This window comes from Salminus brasiliensis, chromosome 16, assembly GCF_030463535.1.
Source record: "Salminus brasiliensis chromosome 16, fSalBra1.hap2, whole genome shotgun sequence".
NCBI classification, from domain to species: Eukaryota; Metazoa; Chordata; class Actinopteri; order Characiformes; family Bryconidae; genus Salminus; species Salminus brasiliensis.
Window position 1 is genome coordinate 20,636,931 of NC_132893.1, and position 20,587 is coordinate 20,657,517.

The 20,587-nt window shown below is 42.6% G+C and overlaps 1 protein-coding gene across 1 annotated transcript; it reads left to right on the forward strand.

The window, feature by feature from the left end:
* Nucleotides 1–148: 148 nt before the first annotated feature.
* Nucleotides 149–19,434, forward strand: ilk (integrin-linked kinase). Its single transcript, XM_072659039.1, has 13 exons — nt 149–248; nt 1,527–1,753; nt 11,900–12,065; nt 12,556–12,651; nt 13,283–13,379; nt 13,473–13,556; nt 13,700–13,785; nt 13,883–13,992; nt 14,717–14,844; nt 15,025–15,146; nt 16,726–16,825; nt 17,505–17,635; nt 17,751–19,434. Exons 2-13 carry the CDS (start codon nt 1,665–1,667, stop codon nt 17,898–17,900), a joined length of 1,359 nt encoding a protein of 452 aa, XP_072515140.1. The 5' UTR covers nt 149–248; nt 1,527–1,664; the 3' UTR covers nt 17,901–19,434.
* The last annotated feature ends 1,153 nt before the right edge of the window (nt 19,435–20,587 follow it).

The following is a 20,587-nucleotide window of genomic DNA, read 5'->3' on the forward strand; positions in this document are numbered from 1 at the left end:
ATTACAGACAATATTAAGCCTTAAATATCCATTTCTCCCAGGCATTGTGAAAAATACGTGACCGGAGGGCAAGGTTTCAAGCTGGTTCCCAACAGAGGGCGATGAAGTTGTGATTTCTGAAGGCAGCTCTTCCCTCCACACAGAGAGGAGGACCCACAACCTCCGACTAGGGTGTGGACATTAGTGTCCGACAGACTGTCCTTACCATCTCCGTTGCTTCTCTCCGGCCAAAGTTGCAATTTCACCAGGTAATAACAGTGTTTTTATTTTATTTTATACAACCATCACACAATCAGTTTTCATTTATTTTCGTGTGGCGAGCTCTCCAGCCACAGTTGCCTGTCTACGGTGCTAGCTCGCTCGCTAGCTAACAACCTAGCGTAATAGGCTAGCTGGCGCTAGCTAGCTGACTGTCTGCTCGCTAGCTCAGTAAAAACGCTAGTTTTTAGTCTTCTAAAGTAAAGTAAGTGTAAAGTGTAAGTGTAAAGTGTTTTTGTGCTACGTTTAGCAGTGGGTAAATTCTAAATAGGAGCAAAGGGCTCATGTCTGCTGTCTTTCTCCTCTATTTAACCACTAGCTGCTGTCTGGCTTGTGAAAACGTCACCAGTCCTGAGTGAACACATACCTGACTGTCTGCACAGCTTTAGTCTAAGCCAGGGCGATGCTCTTATACTGTCTACTTTTAAATCCACACTTTTCTAAAAAGCATTGAGTGCTCCCTTTTTCTCCTCTCTTTCTAATGTGGTGTGTTTTCCTGCGCTGTAGTTATAGGGGGACTGTGTGTGAACGTGCCTTGCAGTTGGTGCGTTCATATAAAGGTATGTTTATGAGCACTGGCAGGTCTTTACACAGTCCTTGGCACAACAGGTAGTGCTGAGAGAGTAGGAGTTGTGCCAAGACGTGTGTGTGTGTGTGTGTGTGTGTGTGTGTGTGTGAATGTTAGAATGTGAGTTAGGCAAGGCAATGCAACATTTTGGACTCCTTAAGGAGTGTTTGGGAGAGGCTTGTGATAATTACTGTGGGAGTTGGGGTTCATTAAGGTAAAGGTAAAGGTGCACGTATTTGTCACTGTACAGTGTACAGCGAAATGTGTCCTCCGCATTTAACCCATCTGGTAGTGAACACACACTCACACACACACACACACACACACACACACACGTGTTAGGGGCAGTGAGTATACACACACACCCAGAGCGGTGGGCAGCCAACTCCAGCGCCCGGGGAGCAGAGAGGGTAAAGGGCCTTGCTCAAGGGCCCAACAGTGGCAGTTAGAGAGGAAGCTTCAGGAAACATGTTCTCTCAGCATGTATAAATACTTGTCCTTTTCTCCAAATTGTAGTTGAGTTTATATATTACCTAGTTTCTGTGTTAAAGCGCTTGCCAGCAGGTTTTCTTAACTCTTAATAAAGACCTAAGGGACAGTAACGTTTCACTCATTCAACTGATGACCTGCCTGAAGAGATTTCTTAGAGATTCCCTATGTGTGCTTTGTTCTCAAATGGGCTCCTCTTTTCTCCCTCTAGCCCACCTGCACCGCTACTGGATGTTCCTCTGCCCTTCACTTGTGGCATCCAAGTACCGCTGCATCACACCCCTCTCCCAGGGCGCTCCTGGTAGGGGACGAAGGATTCCACCAGTACGAGGAGCGAGGGGGCGCTGCAATGGATGACATCTTCACCCAGTGCAGAGAGGGCAACGCTGTAGCGGTCCGCCTCTGGCTGGACAACACAGAGAATGACCTGAACCAGGGGTGAGTGGTCTCCCGAACAGACTAATAATGAGTTAGGGTGCTGGAAGAAGTCTGCAAGAATCAACTGAAGCATTAGACTCGTTGACAGTTTCACAGGAACGGCAGTAACGTTTCACAGTTATCACAAAATATAGTCATTTCATATTGCTGAAGTGACTTGGGAGCTTATAGTAGCCTGCATGATCGCTACGTTCATCTGACGACGTTTCTGCTCTCAAGCCGAACCTTCTAGTTCTTCTGCGTACGTCCGACACTTATCTCCGTCCCCAATCTTCACAGTGAAGGCCGGTGCCTTTTGTTGAGTCAGATGCTTTTTTCGTCGTTGTTTAATCAGATTTAGAGGGTTTGGGGTTGGTCCTTGTTGTTTAACACAACAGATTAAGACAGCATTGCCTCATTTTGGGATTGTATAGTATGTTTTGTTATCAGGTGTGGTATTGTATTGGTTTGCTCCCAGGTGGGTTAAAGATAGTTTGGTGTGAATTGCGCTTGGGGAAATCTAAAAATCAAAAAATAATTATTGCCATGTTTTCTTGTTAAAACCATGAGATAGTATTGCTCATTGACACAGTAGCAGTCCATGAGCTCTATAATTAATGCTGTAGAGCTGCAGTTTTAAGATTGATAGGGAATGAAATATGTACATGTACGTATCCTTTCATACTGTTTAGCAAGCTGCTCTCGGTAAGATCGCATACCCAACATGGCGATGATCACCTCTGAAACATGGTCATTGTGTTAATTGTCAATCACTGATGATGTTCAGAATCAGAAATACTTTTGATTGATCCCAAAAGGTTTCCCAATTGCAGTTGTTACAGTCGCAACCGTTCATGTAAGAATAAACAAAGAGGAAATAAAAATGAAATATGTACATGTTTAGAAATTATATTAATACATTATATGAATTGGCAATAACCGATGATGCATATAGAACTGTATAAAGCAGTAATGTTTGATTACATTGTCCTGTTGTCCAGGCCTACTGTAAATTCTTGTAATTCTTTTCACATGACCCAGGATTTGAGTGATTATTGGAAACAGAATGCATGTCAAATCAAATCAATGATTTCATTTGATTTAATTTAGCATGCATTCTGTTTCCAGTAACGTATCAGATTCCAGATTTTCAGCATTATTGGCTACGCCATGTTAACCTTTCCAGGCAGGTCTGATAATGCATCATTGTGCAAGACTTCTGTTATGTTCCTGCTTTGTCTTTCAAGACAAAATGTACTGTGCTTTTTAGAATCAGATATATTTAAAATATTTTAAAATTCCAGCTGCACTGTAGGGATCAAGTTGTCATTAGCTATGTTTTTATTTAGCTTTGCTGATACTCACTGTACTGGGCTGATGTGCTCTCGAAAGGGGTACCTGGTTAGTGGTGTTAAAAGTCTTTACCCTGCTTCGCCCCATTAGGCGGTAGTTTGACACATAAGGTACATTTACATTTAAGGCATTTAGCAGACACTCTTATCCACTCTTATATAAGCAATTTACAAAACTTCTTCACTGTATCCTAGTTTGTATCGTCTAGGATCCAAAAGATACTTTTTAGCTTAGGCGTTACTAAATACAGAAGTTAGTATGGAGACTACATTGCTTGACATGAGATGTGTCTTCCGTTGGCGCTTTTTGTTCCACCATTTCGATGCCAGAACAGGAAAAAAGTCTGGATGCTGCCGTCTTCTGTGGATCTTGAAGGATGGCGGGTCAAGCCGAGCCGTACTTAAAGCTCAAAGGGTTCTTAGTACATATTGGCTTTTGACCATCGCCATTAAGTACGGAGGGGTCAGTCCATTCTTGGCTTGGTAGGCCAGGGTCAGGGTTTTGAATCTGATGCGGGCAGCAGCTACAGGAAGCCTGGACAAGGACCTGGTTTCAGCACTTTATTTAAGTGGTTTCTGCAGATGGTAGTGTTGTCCATATTGCCATCTAGCAGTTAGACAGCTGCTGCAACTCACAAAATGTTGATCATATGATCTGTCCAGCTCTCAGGATCAGCTAAATTACCGGTCGATTGCGGGTTGCATATTTGGGCTGAAAACCGACTGAGACTGATGCATAGCTTGATCGATCCTTCCACGTCTGTTTATGATGCCTGTGTTTTGCAAAGATGGCATGTAACCCTGTTAACTTGTAGTGGTTCTTTGCATTTGTTTGGGTGGAAACCAAACTGTAGCATTGTCTGTAAATTGCTACTACTGGGTATCAGCATTGGCCTGATATAAAACACAAATTATGGATTGGATACAAGAGGGGAAAACATTGATCCAATTCGCCAACAAAGCTAGAGCAGAATTGCTTGTGACATATGCATTTTGTAGTATAATTATTATATTAAAAAATCATGGCTGTGGCAAAAAAAAAATACATATATGTTTATGCTCACACACATTGGTAATGAAATTTACTGTCAGCACATCAATGAACCTCCCTGAATTCTTCAGACATGTTTCTGAGAGTGAAGTTATTGACCACTGGGAGAGCAGTATTGCTAGCCAATGGTGCAAGGAAGGGCACTTTCAGAAGGTGACATAATGGAAAAGGCTCTGCACGTGCTGGAGGAGAGAATTGAAAATATATCCCTATATGGTACAGAGAATACACAGCGTTGATCCATGACTCTGTCTTGAAATACCTCCCCCCCCCCCTGCCAAACTCTTGCTCATAGCAGCCTTGGCCTCCAGTCTTTTCTGCATTCTGGTAATGTTTTCCAGACAGCTGGTGCAGCAGAATGACTGTAGGTCCTTCCAAACAGGTAGATCAGTGGTTTTAGTCATGCTGATTCGTTCTATTCACAGTTTAGTTCACATTTAGTGACCATTTCATCAGAGATCCTTGAACCTTTCTTCTACTACCTGGGTCTGATGAGTCCAATTAAAGCCAGAAGCTCTTCAGAAGCTGAGTTGCACACATTTGTATTAATTTTGAACCCATCCCTCTGCTTTTAATTAGGCTCTTTACTGCAGGAATACAGTGTGGTGTGGTTAACACGCCCAGTGGGAAGTGTTAACACGCCAGAGCGCATTCACCCTGCGTTCAGCGGATCACAGGCATCGGCATGCTCGCAGCAGGCAGTGCTAACTGCCCCTCAGGGTAGGGGCACAGTCACGTGAGGAGGTTAGAGAATCGTCATGTCCGATGCAGATTTTTATCTTGGCATTTCCTGCACACTTCAAACCATAAAAGCCACCGAAGAGATGCTGAGTAGCCGGGCTGCTCCTGTTGCTTGACTCGAAAGGAGTCTGAGATGAAGAATCCCCTCTGGTCCAGACCAGGCCAAACTGTGTTCCTAGGAATCTGTCTGTATGTGTTTTACAGTGTGACTAATGTAAGGGATGTGTCGCGTTACGCGTAGCCTCTTGCGCTATACTGAGTCAGAGCAGGGAGGGGGAGGAGTAGCTGGACTGTGCAGGAATGGCAGGGACAAATAGTTTCCATACTATGAGCTCACTAACCAGAGCATGCTGACTTGAGCCTTAACAGTCCATTCTGACATTTTCTCTCTCGCGCGCACACTCCCTCTCGTGCCGTACTCTCTCTCCCATTCTCTCTCACTCTCCTCCTGTGTTTTCCTTTTCCCAAAATTGAAATCTGCAGCCAAGGGTTTTGGTTTCCATTGCTGTTCACTCGCTCAAGTGTAACGCTACCTCTAATTATGCTGCTTTGGACCTCTCTCCAGAGCCTGGCTCTCAGGACCTCATCTAACGCATAATGTGCAGTTCTCCTTCTATAGCTTGTTGTGCTGGAGCAGGCATCTAGATGTCATGACCCCAAGTTGTTGTGGGAGGGGACAGGAAATGGCAAATGCACAGTTGCCTCATTTATGACCATAGCAGGTTTCAGTTAGGGAAATGGACTTAACATACTGTATCTAAAACAGCTTATCTATAGGCTGGTCTTATCTGAGGAAATGCAGTGCTCAAAGGGTCTCTGAAAAAGCAAAAAAAAAAAAAAAAGAAAAAAAAGAAGGTAGGATTCGGCTCACTGGCGTCTGGTGGTCTGAAACCCTAATTTTAAGCTTGTTAAAGTGAAGCAGTAAAGTTCAGATTCATGTAATTGGTGCAGGGCTTTTCCCATACCTATTTGTCTCATAATGGGGTTTGTGCATCATGCCATTTGTGGTTCTTGGTTGAATTAGCAAAGCTCCCCGTCCGGATGTCTGAATACAACCTACATGCATTTGGCCTGTGACGGCATACTGAGCAACACTGGAGACCGACATGTAGACATGTATTGTAAATAACAGAATGGCTCCACCTGAAGTAGAGTCACTGTTTGCGTGATTTGGCAATGGCTAAGAATAGCATGGTCTCCTCTCACATCCTCTTTTATATTAGCTCTGAAGCACAAGGATGCTAGAAAGTACTGCTCTTCGTTGCTGTGGTTCATTTATTGCCAGACACAGAGTAGCTTTTGTGTTTCATTTTCACTTTCCTGCTTTATACTTTCTGCTATACATAGTTTAACATCAGCCCAGCTCATTTAGCTGGTTAGTGTTTGGAATATCTCATTAATGACTCATTTTTTTGTCTCATCTTTCAGAAATGACCCAATTTCTTTCTTTTTTATTAAATGAATTTGTAGATTTTGGAAGGCAAGGAATCATTAAAACTCTTCAGGGTAGAACGTCTCTGGAATTGTGGTTCAGAGGTTCTGCTCTAGTGTGCTCTAGAACGTAAACAAGCTCCACCCAGCACTTATTGAACGTTTAGATGTCATCAAGACCTCCCCAATACCCCCCCCCCCCATTCCCCCCCAACGTGGCTTTTATTTCCACAGTTTTTGTGTTCGTCACTGTAGTCAGTAGAAAACAGAAGTGGATAAGGATGTGACTACCATCACTGTCCCAAAAATAGTAGCTGCAATCAGAATTAAAGTCGCAAAGGAACTGTCCTACTAGGGCTTCACGATATGTGGGGGGAGGGGGTCTGACATTACATTCCAGTATTTTAAAATACAGGGATCTTTACCAAATTTCACCAGAAGTCAAAGATCCAACATGTCATGATGTTAATAATGCACTCTGTGTATCTGAGATTGGAGTGAAATAAGTAAGTAAACAACCTGCTTATGCTACTTCAAGGTTGTGCCTTAGTTTGGTTTTCCATTAAAAACTTGCATCTCAAACACGAGCAATCCACTTGTGAGTTTTTTTTTTTTTTTTTAAGCGGAGAAAGAGGGCAGGAAGTTCGTCACCATAGCACACTTCATGTTAGATGAACAGACTAGCAAGTGGTACAAGTGTGAATGTATTAAAAGATGAACAGTATTTCCCCTATCAAATTATGATGAGTAATGAGAGTTCAGGATACTAACCCCAACACTGGGGTCCGTAAAACCAAAATAGACTTGCGTATTAAATGAGACGATCCCAAAAACGTATTATTTTGTCTTATTATATTGAAGCTCTCAAAATGTTGATATCCAGCCCACAAGCAAAAGCCCCTACTTATTGGGAATACGGGTTGCTACGTGGAGCAGACCTCATGATTGTCGTGTCTTCAGAATGGGAGCCCAAACAAAGACAAATGCATGCTAAACTGGTCTACTGATCAAACTGGACAACTGCAGCTGACTTGAGAAAGCCAAACCCAGTGAATGAGTGCAAGGGGCAAGGCTTAAAGCTAACCAGCTACAATGTCTCCAGTTTATAGCAGAAGGGCAGCAGCACTATCTGGTAGAACTCTGGAAAAATGCTGTAGCATGCAGCAGCTTTGAGTTTTGCCAGTGCCATAAACCAGACAATCAAAGCAAAGCTCATCTTCTTCTTTTTATATATATCTTTCTTCCCACAAGCCCATTTCCATAAAAGGAAAATTAACATATTTCATGCAGACAAAATAACAGGCTTGTAAAATTGCATCTGAGCAGATTTCACCCCAACCCGAGTCACACACTTGCATGTATACATATATATGTTGTTTTAAATTTGCAAATGTGAGACCAATAGTACTGTTCTACACAGTAGAACTAGCAAACACCACTAACCACACAAAACAGCACAAACACTGCAGACCGCATTTAACCATCACAACAGTCAGAAAGCCAAAGAAGGCAGGTCGAAAGTGAGTGCGTTTGCTAGATAAGCAGCTCTTTCTGGTTGTGTTTCCACTCTGAACTGCACGGTGCAGTGGGAGTATGAGAATTTACGGGCTCTCTCAGCTAGTGCTCAGAGTTCGACAGCGTAATAAATGTGCTTTATTCCAAAACGAAAAGGATGTTTTATGTTGAGAGATGGTGCAGAATGTTACGGAAGCCCCGAACGATGACTGATGACCACATTTACCTGGGAAAACGGGCCTAGAAGCACTGATCAATTTATTTTAGTAAAATTATTCCATAGCTTTTTCCTTCTATTCAGTGAACTTATTGTCTATTAAGTCATTTGGATACTCAATTTCAGCATGGATCGGCATCAGTATCCATAATATAAAAAAAAGTGGGAAAATGATCATGTACCTTATGTTATAATTAAATCAAGAAATCTTACTGCAGTTGTGCATCTCTATTCTGCAGTGTGTTTCTGAAAGTATTTCTAAAACTAATATTTGTGTGTGTGTGTGTGTGTGTGTGTGCGCGCGCGCACTTCTACACTGTTGGTGTTAATGATGTAGGCCTTCAGACTCCACGTCCTTACAAGGACAAGAGAAACTGTCTGCGTACAGACCACAACGCCCACACACACTAAAAAGGCAAGGGGAGTGGGCAGGGGGTCGTGTGTGTATGGAGGGAGGGAGCGAGGGAGCGAGTATTATTTCCTGTCATTCCCGCTCTCGTTTCCCCAGACCATCCCTCGCTCTCATCGATAGTGTCAGTCTTCTCTCAGAGAGTCGCACAGCGACAACCAGACTCTAGAGCTTCATATTAGACGTACAGGAGGAAGACAGATAAAAGCTTTAAAAAAAAGCCCCTTTTTCTTTCTTCCCTTCCTCTGTTTTTTTTTTTTCTTTCACTTTTTTCAAGTCTTTTCAGCATAGGAGAGCGAGAAAACCTCCCTGTTGAAATTGTGTGGCCGAGCGTAGCTGTTTGGAAGGCCGTAAATAAATGACTTGCTGAAACTCCCACTGGGAAGATGAATATTCCTCTCATGTGTTTCCATCTTGTTTTTTTAAATATCCTGTTTATTTCTCTTCCTGACAAAGGGAGCTGTCTGAAATGCGACTTGGCTGCTCCTTCTTACATGGTAGCAGCGTATCTAGAGAACTCTAACCTCTCTGGCTGAAGCCAAACCTCAATTGTCCTGCTCTGCTTTTGTCTTGCTCTGCTCTTTTGGAACCTTCTTTTTACCTCTTCTTCTTTGCTGCTCTTCTCTTGCTCTGCTCTCCTCTTGCTCTGCTCTGCTCTTGCTTTGCTCTGCTCTGCTCTCCTCTTGCTCTGCTCTCCTCTTGCTCTGCTCTCCTCTTGCTCTGCTCTCCTCTTGCTCTCCTCTTGCTCTCCTCTTGCTCTGCTCTCGCTCTGCTCTGCTCTCCTCTTGCTCTGCTCTCCTCTTGCTCTCCTCTTGCTCTCCTCTTGCTCTGCTCTCCTCTTGCTCTGCTCTCCTCTTGCTCTGCTCTCCTCTTGCTCTGCTCTCGCTCTGCTCTGCTCTCCTCTTGCTTTGCTCTGCTCTTGCCGTGCTTTGCTCTTCTCTTGCTCTGCTCTTTTGTTCCCTTCTTCTTTTGCTCTTAGCTTTTCTTTTGCTTTGCTTTGCTTTTCTTTTGCTCTGCTCTTTTGTTACCTTCTCTTCCCTTATTTTGCTCTTCTCTTTTGACTCTCTTTAGCTCTCCTCTTTTCTTTTGCTCTTCTTTGCTGCTCTTCTGCTTTTTTGCTGCTCTTCTCTGTTCATCTGCTTTCTCTTCTCTTTTCTTCAATTTCTCACCTTCTGTTCTGTTTCTCTTCTCTACCCTTTTGCTCTTCTGCCCTGTTTCAGTTCCTTTGCTCTTCTCTTTTTCCTTTTCTCTCCATTCTCTCTCTCTCTGTGTGTGGTCTGGTCAGTTGTGGTCACATGTCAGTGCTGTTGCAGCTGTCTTAACGTTGGCCATGCTAGGTTAACAGTAGCTCAGGAGGCCAGTGTTTACATAATTACATCAAAATTACAGCAGTACGCCGTTATCACAGAATGACTGGACTAATAAAAATATAGAAGCGCTTTTTGCAATCTTCAGTAATTACTAGTCTGTAAAGTACAGGAGGTCAGTGTTCATTATTAGCAGTTAAAGTAATGGTACTGTAAGCATGACTGATGAGCGTTTGCTGCAGTGCTGTTAATCACACTACAGCTTCGGCCGGGGCGACAGTGTGTCTTTACTCTGACTGTAAAAAGGAAATGGATGGCCTGAGAAAGAATCCTGCACTCATATATAAATAAAGCCTGGTGCTGAGTGAGGGAGCACACACACACATATATGCACACAAATGGGGGAGGATGCGCAGTGGGCAGAAGGGCCCAGTTAACTACTGTTTATATTTAACCCGTCGGGGGAGCCTTAGAGACAGACAGCTGAGCCAGGGATCACCCTCTCTCTCGCTCTCTCTGTGTGTGTCCGTCTGCCTGTCCATCCGAAGGGAGTGGAAGGTAGAATTGTCCAGTTTGTCAGTAAACACTGCATACCACTGTTCATCATTTGGGATGACATTCCTGGAGTAATGGCAATATTTATAGAATTGAAATTGCATCTTATATTTACAACCAATAATGGCTATCCGGATGAATGGGTCTCTGCCTCGGGCCAATATCATCAGAGCAGGGGAAAATGATCCAATCCTGTAGTGTGATATGAGGCAGGAGGGTGGTGTAATAGTTTATTTTTTTAAATACATTTCATTGAAAGGTTTTTTAGCAAACTTTTTTGGCAGCTTTATTTTAAGAGTGTGTTAACAAGACTGTGGGTACAGACTAAGCACTGACTGAGACATAGCACAGTAGATAGCAGCACTGTCCCATACACATAAGAAGAGGGGTCTATACCCTGTCCAGGCAGAAGTGGCGCTGCTTTACCAATTTATATTTTTGTAACAATGTGATGTTGCATTTGCCACCTGTTGTTTCTGCTATTATGTTGTGCGGCAAAATGCTTCGTTACACCTGTATCAAGTGAACGCACACTGTCCAATCCCTAATCCAGCAAAGCAGCCCAAAAACAAAATGCCCCCTCCACATACTTCACAGTTGGGATGAGGTTCTGGTGTTGGTGTGGCGTTTTGAATTTCTTTGAGAACATCAGCATCCTTTTTTGGAACATCAGGTAGTCTTGGGTAAACTTGAGACCTACCAGAGTTGTAATTCATTTTTTGACAGCAGCAGCTTCATTCACGTTGTCCTTCCATGAACAGCATTCTTTGTAGTGGACAGATTAACAAAGGTCTTTGCAGTTTGTAGACTCTTCTGTAGGTATTTTGCTGTAACCCTTTAGGTTCTTTCTCGTCTCTTTCAGCAGTGCCCATTTTGAAGTGCCCCTCAAGTCTTAACAGAACGCCCACTCCTAGAGAGAGTAGCTGCAGCCCTGATATTTCTCATTTTGTAGACAGTGTGTGTACTCAAGGTTTGATGGACACCCATGTCTTTAGTAATGCGTTAGTGGCCTTTTCCAGCTTCATGCTTCCATTTTTTCACAGGTCCTCTGATGGTTGTTTCCACTGAGTCATGTTTATAATAACTGTTTCTTGAGAAGTACAGATTTGTCAATAACCGTACTTTCTGTGCCATTTATTATACTGGTGAAGTACCTGTGAAACCCTCAATTCCAGTCTCCTGTCCTTATTTAAACACTTGCATATTAGCTCATGTAGAAGTCAATGTAAATGTTCACTTGCTTTTTGTAGCGTACACTGTGGGATCTCAGTTTACTCAGTGTTCTCAATAAAACACATGAACAGTAAATTTATTTGTGTGTTATTAGTTTAGTTAGATTGTGCAGAAATCACGTACAAATAGCTGCAAGTGACTTAACCACTGTGATCTCTTTTGGAGACCTTTAACAAAGGAAGTTTAAAAAAAAAATGCATTAAGAGGTGTGTGTGTGTGTGTGTGTGTGTGTGTGTGTGTGTGTGTGTGTGTGTGAGTTTGAAATGTGTATTTTCTGTTACAACATCAAGTGACGACTGTGTTTTTGCTGATGCTATCTGACTCCGAGGTGTTGGTGTGTGTGTGTGTAATTTCAGAGATGATCACGGGTTCAGTCCGCTGCACTGGGCGTGTCGCGAGGGCCGCTCTGGGGTGGTGGACATGCTCATCATGAGAGGCGCTCGCATCAATGTGATGAATCGTGGAGACGACACACCATTGCACCTGGCTGCAAGCCACGGACACCGCGACATCCTGGGCAAGGTGTGAATAATGCACACATGCACACACCTCTCTGTCTAACAGTTTTTTGTTCAGACCTTGCCCAGAATAAAACAAAAGGCTACCAAACACACAGTCATGCACCTGTTGGCCAACCGCAGCATAGGTTCTAAGAAAGATGCGAACAGCCCTTTCCTTGACTGTTACACTGTCTCATCGACTGATGTGCACCTGCAAGCAGACGGTTAGATATTTCCACATTTTGGGCAGTGTGTAAACAGTATGATTTTTAAAACTGATCTTTTTCACTGCCTTTTTTTGTGGGTTGATTGATTGATGTCCCTCCAGAGATCAGTGAGGACCATCTGTCTATTAAATTTTATAAAGTGAAGATGAAAATAAAGAAGAAATGAATTAACTGAGATTTCTACCTGTCTTTTAAAATAGAATGTGACCTGTTTGACTTGTTTTTTGTTTGTTTGTTTGTTTGTTTGTTTGTTTATTTGTTTTTTTTGTTTTTTTCTTCATCCAGCTGATTCAGTGCAAGGCAGACACCAATGCAGCTAATGAGCATGGAAACACCCCTCTTCACTATGCCTGCTTCTGGGGCCATGACCTAGTGGCCGAGGTGAGTCTGCTGCCCCCTCTGTTGACCAAAATTTAGAACTGCAGTCATTGGGTACATGTGGATTATTGAAGGGGTGGTCACTTGAATGATGTTTAGGGATATCCTGATCCAGTCCAAGCATGTTATAAAGGATTAGGAACAGACTGTTCTTAATCTTAGTCCATTTCTTTCTTTGCCATAAACAAACATTATTTGCAGCCTGCAGGAGCGTGAGGAGTCTTCTCCTGAGGTTACAGAGCGGTTTAGATGTCCACAGTGTGGAACCGCTTTACATTAAACACGAAAACATCAATATCTGCAATGTTTTGACTGTGATTTCCTCCAGACACAGCAAAGTCATCTGGGAGGTCGGCCAAATTAAATTAGATGACATTAAACACGCTATAAAATAATATGTATAAAACAAAGAGCAGTCCACATTGTCACAGTATATAATTAATGCTGCTGCCTCAGTATTAATTGCCAGCATATCTTGCCTAAAGTATGTGACTGTAAGACAACCAGGTCGAGTCATCTTTAATAATGTTGTATTATTGGGAAAAAACAATCAAATTTATTCATATAACAAATGTTTTTGTCTGCATAAAATAACTTCCAGCATTCAGCATTTGTCTCCTTCCCTTCCCTCTAGGATCTGGTCAGTAATGGCGCTCAAGTGAGCATCTGCAACAAATACGGAGAAACTCCAATGGACAAAGCCAAGCCACACCTGCGTGACAATCTTAAAGGTAAGCTGTCAAAATATCCTTTTGTAAGAAATCTTCTGTAGCTCCATCTACTTGCTTTGCTAAAAAAGAAAATGTTTAAATATGTTAATGCAGAAATGGCTGAGAAGCAGGGACAGAGTCTGACCAAAGTCCCCTTTAAGGACACCTTTTGGAAGGGCACGACTCGAACACGACCACGTAAGCACTGCCATGACATTCTGTGTTTCCATACTTGTGGGAAGTTGGGGATTTTCTGTTTCGGTTCTTCCTTTTTATATATATATATACACACATCTGACTGTGCCTTCTGTAATGTTTCCTGTTTGGTTTTATGACCGTAGGCAACGGCACACTAAACAAACATGCTGGGATAGACTACAAGCAACTCTCGTTTATGGCCAAGATCAATGAGAACCACTCTGGAGAGGTGAGCTTAGTGCTCTTTCATCAGTGGGCCACTATGCAAACGTTGCATTCAGCATAAGAGTTGCTCTTAATACGTCTTATTCTCTCTGTGGTGGTAGTTATGGAAGGGACGTTGGCAAGGCACAGAGATTGTGGTGAAAGTGTTCCACATTCGGGATTGGACCACCAGAAAGAGTCGGGACTTTAATGAGGAGTATCCCAAGCTAAGGTACACACATGCACATGCACACCTTCAAGTGGATCTGTTTCAAGTAATAGCTGCCATTATGCCAAGTTACATAGCAGATAGCAGCAAAGAATGCATCTGAAAGTGACAATTAAAATAGTTTTTAATGTTTTTACATTTCCTAAATATAATCAGTTTTGAATTGTAACATAAAAAGCTTCATTTATTATTCTCAAATTTTAGAAAAGAGTTGCATCATAGTAAAATCACAGATTTGCATCCCTAAAGAAAAGTATTCATAAAGGATTAGACCTTCCATTGTGCTCTGTTGTACATTTCAGCCATTTGTCCCATCTGTACACTTTGATGTCTTGTGGCCTGGGCAAGTTTACCTTAAGCCTTTGTTATTTCATATTCACTAATCACATTAATCACCAACATGCTCAAGAGATCCTACTTGATGGCATGATTCACAAATAAATACATCACAGTATGTAAACCTGTACACTGTATAGTTTTCTGATGGGATTTGAGGCCTATTATTCTTTTGTGCCAAATTAGCAAACTAGATTAACAGATCAAAAGAAACAGTGCTGAAATGCACGCTGTGTCTCAGGCCCTGAATAGTTCTCAGAGTGAAGTGGGAAGAAGGCCATAAACTTTGAACTGCCCCTGTCTAAGAAACTTGCCATTAACTGTCTGTTGAACATTTGTCTTATTTCTATGTATCTGTGTTTGTGTGTGTGTTTGTGTCACCTTGCTGTAGAATCTTCTCTCACCCTAACGTGTTGCCCATGTTGGGGGCGTGTCAGGCACCCCCCGCTCCCCACCCCATCATCATCACACACTGGATGCCATATGGCTCCCTTTACAACGTGCTCCACGAGGGCACTAGTGAGTAATGCTGCGATGCACCCACACTCACACAGCCTAAACAACTCAGGACCATTCTGCATAAAATCTAGTTCCTGCGTTTCATCATTTGTTTGGTAACATGGATTCTGAAATGATGCCAATGTCTGTCACTGATAATTAAAGTAAACAGTAAACCTACTGTATTCTGTCTCTTTGTAGACTTTGTGGTGGATCAAATGCAGGCGGTGAAGTTTGCGCTTGATATTGCTTGTGGAATGGCCTTCCTGCACACACTGGAGCCCATGATCCCACGCCACTATTTAAACAGCAAGAGTGTCATGGTAAGAGGTGTTTGTTTTTGTTTTGTTTTTTGGTAGTTTATAGGGGTGTAACGGTACAAAAAAGTCACAGCTCGGTTCACATCGCGGTTTGGACCTTATACAAAATAAAGTTCAACATATAACATACAGCTGAAAGTTAGTTTGTTCCAACTCGAAGGTAGCTGCTGCAGCCTGTATTGAAAGTAAAATGTTAGTGATGACATGTTTGATTTGTCTCCACACATGCACCCTTTAGTCCTTGTGTGATCCACCATAATTTGTTGAAATGCTTATTTTCCATTGATAAAGACTAAAGGAAGAAAGCACATCCCATGTGATCTGTCTACGCAAGAGGGACAGAGAAGGAGAAGGGAGCGGAGGCTTGTGAATTTACTGTATTAATATAGAGCGTACTGTGTATTCTCTGTGCGACTGAGTGCACCTAATTACAATGTATACTGTACATGTATTTGATTTGGTGTAAAAACACTGATGTCTCAAAGTGATATACATGAGCTCACAACTAACCAAGTGTTTAAACGGACCACCAAATGTTTAGGTGTGCAAAAGTATAGAAACATTGAATCATTGCTGAATATCTGCCCTAGAAGTCTTTTTCAAACCGATGTATTTACCCTTTTTAACTTTAAGTTTAGTCTCCACTTGCGAAACCCAGGACTCAAACCAAGAATACACAGAGCTAGTAATTATTTAAACAATTGATCCAGCAGGGCACACCTGGGCAGCAAGAACCCCCAAGACGAGACAACCATATTCACCATTTGTGTTGGACACAGATGGAATTTGGCTTCCGCCTTTAACCCATCCCTTCAGTGAACACACACATGCACACAGTTCGCTGCGACGCCCATGGAGCAGAGAGGGTTATTGGTCTTGCTCAAGGGCCCAACAGTGACAGCTTGTCGAACCCATGTATAGAACCCACAACCCTGCCATCAGTGGCCCGGTGGCTCTGCTGAGCTACCACTGCCCCATTTTTAATGATCTTAACAGGAGTACATATTTGACTGCTGTTGTCGGTAAAAATCTCAACGCAGAAAATCGCTGACGCATACTGTCAACACTTCTAATGTTTACATTTACATTTACGGCATTTAGCAGACGCTCTTATCCAGAGCTACTTACAAAAGTGCTTTGATATTTACCCAAGAAAAACCTTAGCTAGTTAGAATAGACTAATAGTTCAAAGATCCTCTAAGCTCAGACATTACTAAACACAAGACAATAAGGTGACCATAGTATTCTATTCATCCAAGTACTCTTAGAAGAGGTGGGTCTTCAGTCTGCGTTTGAAGACAGCGAGCGACTCTGCCGTTCGGACACCCAGGGGAAGCTCGTTCCACCACCTCGGTGCCAGGACAGAAAAAAGCCTGGACATTTGTATTCCGCGGATTTTGACTCGAAGCTCGAAGGGCTCTTGGTGCGGATCGGCTTTTGACCATTGCTATCAAGTACAGAGGGACTGGTCCGTTCTTGGCTTTGTAGGCCAGCGTCAGGGTTTTGTTGTTCTAGCTCACTTGTAAAGCATCTTTTGACACACAATTGCCGCTTTTCAATTTCCTGTTTGCACTTGAAACAGATTGATGAGGACATGACGGCCAGGATAAGCATGGCGGACGTTAAGTTCTCCTTCCAGTGTCCCGGGAGGATGTATTCTCCAGCATGGATGGCCCCTGAAGGTACCACCTATTCACTTATTCCTTAATCTTGTTCCCTGTAGAGTTCAGTATCCTCACTTCAGTATCCCCTCTGTTTTGCACTATTTTGAACTTTGCATGAGACTGGTAATTACTTAACCATGTGACTTGTGGTATCGAAAAAAAGTATTGGTACTAGTATTGATTCTTAAGTATTCTACAGTGTGTGCATGTGTGTTAGGAAGCTAGGGACATTCCAAAACTCCCACTGGGAAGCACAGTGTTCCTCTCTTGTGTGTTTTGCTATTTATTGATAGTATCCTGTTTACTTGGACCTGTTTACTGTTGACTGTGCTGTTTGCCACTATTTCATATATGCTCAGACAATTACAACCAAGTGAGCCATGTTCTGATTGCTGATAATATGGTGCTATTCAGCATGCACAGTATTTTTAGTGTGGACCGTTTAAAGGACAGTCAGTTTATTTCAATGTAACAAGTTACAGTTTTACCAGGTATTTTTAGATGCACAGAGAATATTAAGAGAATGTTGTAACACTCTACTCCCCATAGCTTTATTTGATGTTTGTACAGCTGTCTTGTATTGGCACCCCTCCGCTCACACATTCTTGCTCACTCATTTTCTTGTCTTTTCCTTTTGTAACTAATATCTCTTTCTGTTTTTCTCTCCCGCTCTCCCGCGTTCATTCTCGCTCTGCAGCCCTGCAAAAGAAACCGGAGGAGATAAACAGGCGCTCTGCGGACATGTGGAGCTTTGCCGTGTTGCTCTGGGAGCTTGTCACCAGAGAGGTCCCGTTCGCCGACCTCTCCAACATGGAGATTGGCATGAAGGTAGGAGGAGTTTCAGCCTGTTTGTGTACGAGTGTGATTGCGGTTATCTCGTTTATAAAATGCTTATGCTTACCATGGTATTTGGGTTCACGGTTTCATTTTCTGACTCCACTAGGTGGCACTAGAGGGTCTCCGTCCAACAATCCCACCTGGCATCTCTCCCCACATCTGTAAACTCATGAGGATCTGCATGAATGAGGATCCAGCCAAGAGGCCCAAATTCGACATGATCGTGCCCATCCTGGAGAAGATGCAAGACAAATGAACGGCCCTGCCTGAGAAACCACACACCTCCCCTGCTCATCTAACCCCCCACTCTCCTCAAATACTGAGCTCACCAGTATTGCCTTAAACTTGCCATGCACCAAAGTGCTCTGTGCAACTGTAACCTTTAAGCAAAGAAAATGCGCTTACACTTTTGCGCAGCATTGGACCGTTTAAGCGTTATCCTCCTGACCTCTCTGGCAATGTGCTTTGATATGCAATCAGTGGAATGACGTGCGTGTGTCTGTTGGTCTCTGTGTCTGTCTGTTCTCTCTCTGTAAAGGGGATTATGGAGCTAGCCCCAGTTATTTTAATGCCTCTCCACAGCCATCATTAATCAGTGTGTGCTGGTGATGATAAATCCGTGACACAGTGAATGTACTGTTGTAGCATCCAAAATTGGACAAACCTAACCACTAGTCCCTCCATTTCATCACTCGTCGTCATCACACTCCTTCCAGGGGGCCATGTTTCATCAGTGTTGCCTGCACATGCGTAGCCTTTAGCTCTAAATCATGCTTTAAATTATGACTCTTGTATGTTTCCTAACCTTAAGCCGCAAAGGGACTTGTACGCAAAGTAGTCACTGATCAAAGCCATCACAACGGCCTTATTCCTTACTTTCAGCAGCTGTCCAGGATTTGAATGCTTGTTAGTGTGTATGTATAGGAAAAGGTTTATCCTGCCAGAAGTGCTTTGTTTTTAGTTTTTTTTTTTATCTTAAGTTAACTTTCACATATGCTGAAAGACAGATTGGCAGAAGGCAATAGTTATATAAGCCTTATCATGCAGTGAGTTGACAGTGAAGTGCCAGCTGCATCGTGGTAGCATTCGTTACTGTATGCTTTCTTTTTTTTTTATGGTGGGATTTCCTGTCATTTCAAGCCTTTGCCCCCAGGCAGGGAGGAAAGGAGCTTTTTCCTGCTGCAAAGAAACAAAACTCAGCGCTCGGAATCTCTATCAGCTATAGTCCTGCATGATCTGCCCTGATGTTACACAGCCACGCTCCTGCCACCTAATCCACACTGTCCAACGTGACGTGCTGAAATGTAATGTCTCCTATTTTATACTGTACACACATATATTGTTTGTTTTTTAGCATGGAAGAAAAGACTGGAGAACCCATGCCTTTATATCTTTCTGCCGACACTACATCTATGAACTATCTACTCCTTTTTCTGCTTTTACCGTCGTCCACTACCAGCTTGTCGGTATGCTTTTGAGAGCCAGAGAGAAGAAAAGATGAGAAATGTGCCACATAAAAGTTTGAAATGCATATATTAGAAGAATAATGAGGTTTTTACTTGTACTCTCTAGCTTCAAAAGGAACGGCTGTTATGAGAAAAAAGACTTTTTAGCTTGTAACTCCAAGCTCACTTGTTCTCTCCCCTCCCCCTCCTCCTGCCCTCTCTGATATCTTGATTTTAACATTGTGTGGCCTTTTGGTTCTTATTTTGGAGATTTGGGCTGTTTATATTTTATTCATGTTAACAAAAGTTTACTAAAGGAAGAACAAATAAAGTGTTTTGGCCTTGCTTAGTCTGATGTGTTTGGTTAATTAAGGGTGTTAACTACAGGCGTGAAAACCGTAATTCAGATATCAGATAATCAGTTTTCCAGTTTTCACACATGTTAAAAAATCAAGCACACCATAATGCCTCACAAGGTCTTTTTTTATGTGCAGTTTAACATTAAGCAGTGGCAGAGGTGGCATCTGTTCATAGCTGTAGTAATTATCTGGACGATATATCAGATTAACTGCGATGTCATGGCTAAAGAAGATGACATCCGATCACATTCTTGCCACAAACAAGCTGATTTTGTTCGCTTGGGACTGAACCAGTGCGGGGCGGAGTGCAAATAATGTATTCAGACCTGCCCAAATGAATCGCACCAATGGAGAAATTTAACCGAATTAAAAAGTACAGGTGTGAAAACACACGTTCTAAATTCTCTAATTTTTTATATATATATATATATATATATATATATATATATATATATATTTCCCATGTAGTACTGATATATGGTCAGATGAAGGTCTTAATAAAAAATATTATAGGGTTAGGGTTTGCCTTATGATTAGACACAATCTTTTTTCCCGCTTTTGTACAATAAGAGATTTGTGTAGTATCTAAACATTGTCCATCTATAACATGCTCCCCAGGTCCTACAGTCTGTACACCAACCAGCCTACATTAGAACCACTGATGTGAATAACACTGGTTCTCTGATTGCAATGGTACAAGTCACGGGGTAGGATTATACATATAAGGCAGCAAGCGAGGCCAGTTCTCGACATTGATGCCTTGAAAGTAGGAAAAATGTTGGATGGATTTTGACGATATGGGCCAGAGCATCTCCAAAATGGCAGGTCTTATGATGTGTTCCTGGTGTACTAACACTGGTTAGTACTTTCTAAAGGTCGTACAAGGAAGGCGAACCGATGAATAGGGATAGGGGACATGTCCCATTAGTCGCACCTGTACCCTCGCACCACCTTATTTGCGCAAGGCTGTAAGGTGTCCCATTTCTTTCAACTGCAGTATTTCACTACACACTATCTAGGCAGTGTCATACACAACTCTCCGGCCTGCTGTGCTCTCACGCCACTTTTAGCTGCCCTTTGACGACTTAATAAAAGTGAGTGACTTAGGGACGTGCTTGCGAAGTGCAGACTGTAGCCTA